Source organism: Phycodurus eques, chromosome 22 (assembly GCF_024500275.1).
Source record: "Phycodurus eques isolate BA_2022a chromosome 22, UOR_Pequ_1.1, whole genome shotgun sequence".
Taxonomy (NCBI): Eukaryota; Metazoa; Chordata; class Actinopteri; order Syngnathiformes; family Syngnathidae; genus Phycodurus; species Phycodurus eques.
Genome location: NC_084546.1, coordinates 10697501 through 10700000, shown reverse-complemented (window position 1 = coordinate 10700000; position 2500 = coordinate 10697501). Strand labels below are relative to the sequence as shown.

The window sequence follows — 2500 nt, the reverse complement described above, 5'->3', positions numbered from 1 at the left end:
AAAAAACTATACAGAAAAAATTGCAAATGCCAAACTGGGAGTATGCAGGGATCCACTGTATTCCCTTTGGTGATACTTGTTTTTATGAACTTTATGATTTTACGCTTTCACATTTTGTTGTTGTTGACCTGCTCAATTTGATTATTTCCAATATATCAAACTCATCTGGCTTTCACATTAACCTTAAATATTAATCTAAACCATAATACACAACATTAAAGTCACATTAGAAAAGATTTACGAAACCATGTGTTTGTCTTGTGTGTTGTAGACATCACTGAATATCTTTGTACTGAGCGGCAGGAGCCAGAGCCCCCTCACATGAAAGGTGAAGTGGAGGACAAAGAGGTCCACCACATCAAAGAGGAGCCCATTCTGATGAAAAAAGAGGAGGAAGAAGTGCACCCCCACATCAAACAGGAAGAGAAGGAGGAGGATATCACCATGTTTCCATCGACTGGTGTCCCTTTGAAGAGTGAAGCTGAAGATCAAAGTGAGGAGAGCAGAGGGGCGGAGCCTTCAAGCAGAAGCTCAAGTCAACACATGACACACTCTCCTCACACTGATGATGATGATGATGATGATGGACAGTCTGAAGGTGATATGACATGTCACACTGAAAACAAACAACGGAAATGTTCTCAGTGTGGGAAAACATTTGCGACTAAGAAGACTTTGAAACACCACATGAGACTACACACTGGAGAGAAACCTTTTTCCTGCTCATTTTGTGGTCAAAGATTCTCTCTGAAGCAAAGCTTCAAATTACACACAAGAACGCACACTGGAGAGAAACCTTTTTCCTGCACAGTTTGTGGTCAAAGATTCTCTGTGAAGGAAAGCTTAAAATTACACACAAGAACACACACTGGTGAGAAACCTTTTTCCTGCACAGTTTGTGGTCAAAGATTCACTCAGAGGGGACACTTAAAAAAACACACAAGAACACACACTGGAGAGAAACCTTTTTGCTGCACAGTTTGTGGTCAAAGATTCTCTGTGAAGGAAAGCTTAAAATTACACGCAAGAACACACACTGGTGAGAAACCTTTTTCCTGCACAGTTTGTGGTCAAAGATTCACTCGGAATGAAAGCTTAAAATTACACACAAGAACCCACACTGGTGAAAAACCTTTTTCTTGCTCAGTTTGTTGTAAAAGGTTCACTCAGAAGAAAGATTTAAAAATACACACAAGAACACACACTGGTGAGAAACCTTTTGCCTGCTCAGCTTGTGGTCAAAGATTCACTCGGAAGGAAAACTTAACACAACACACAAGAACCCACAATGGTGAGAAACCCTTTTCCTGCTCAGTTTGTGGTCAAAGATTCTCTGTGAAGGAAAGCTTAAAATTACACACCAGAAACCACACTGGTGAGAAACCTTTTTCCTGCTCAGTTTGTGGTCAAAGATTCTCTCGTAAGGATTGGGTAAAGCAGCACGAGTGTGCGGGTGAGAATAGCAGTGATCAAGAAGCTTTTAATGGAAATGTTTAAAAAAAAAAAAAAAAGTAATGACTATGCTACTGACTTACAAGAATCTACATTCTTGTATTCTGTATACCAGCATTTATTGTATCTTATTGTTGTCCATTGTTGTCCATAAAAGCCTCCAACAGGCAAATATTGAGAATTAGCACTGGTGCCAAAATACTTTAGAGACTAGTTAATGGTGAGAACTCATAAGTGATGTCTTCAGAAAAAAAGCCCTCCAAAATAGACTCAGTCGTCATTTTAGAATCATTTTCTGATTAAATGTTTGGTTTTCAGCCAGATTTTAGCCAGCCCATATTTTGGACGTCAGCCTGACACATAACGAGCAGTTGCCAATTACATTTTCTCATTGAACTTCTGTGTTTTCCATGGTGTAATTTTTATCCATATTTAAAGTCTAGGTGTATTTTTTTTAGACAATGAGTAAAAATAGTGATAGTTAAATATGTTTGGAAAAATAAAAAATAAAATCGGTGCTTTTATTTGGTTCATGCATGAGGCTTGTAAGGATGTGGCACTCCCCCGCTGTGTTTCTATCACGTTAAGGATGACATTCTTATAAATTCACAATTATTCAGCACATTAAATTTGTGATTGAACATAATTTTGGGTTAGTAGCTATTCATGTCATGCAATTATACAGTATATAACATGCAATATAATATACAAAGCGGTGTTTGACAGCTATGATATATGAAATATGACTAATTACTGCCACTTCATAGTGTGATACATTTCTTTACCCACACCAGCTATGCCGGTGCTTTTTCATTTTCGGTTTTGGCGATGGAAAAGGAGGCGTTCGAAAGTGAATTAGTTCTTTACCAATTGCTCCAAAACGTATTATTATTTGAAATGACTGCCAGTTTAATTTTCTTGAGCAAAAAATACATCAAAAGCGCTTTTTTTTTGTGAAATACGGACCATTAAGACCCATACTTCCTTTAAGCAATGCATGCATTTTTGTCCAATGTTTTAGTGATGTCAATATCAAATCAGTGAATGA

The 2500-nt window shown here is 37.6% G+C and overlaps 1 protein-coding gene across 1 annotated transcript in view; it reads left to right on the top strand.

Annotated features, from left to right (window-relative positions):
- Positions 1–2500, top strand: part of LOC133397329 (zinc finger protein OZF-like) — a 10340-nt gene that overhangs the window by 5954 nt on the left and 1886 nt on the right. The window contains exon 2 of the mRNA XM_061668070.1: positions 272–2500. This exon is cut by the window's right edge and continues 1886 nt beyond it. Coding sequence (XP_061524054.1) covers positions 272–1497 — 1226 coding nt within the window. The 3' untranslated portion in view covers positions 1498–2500. The remainder of the gene's footprint in view (positions 1–271) is intronic.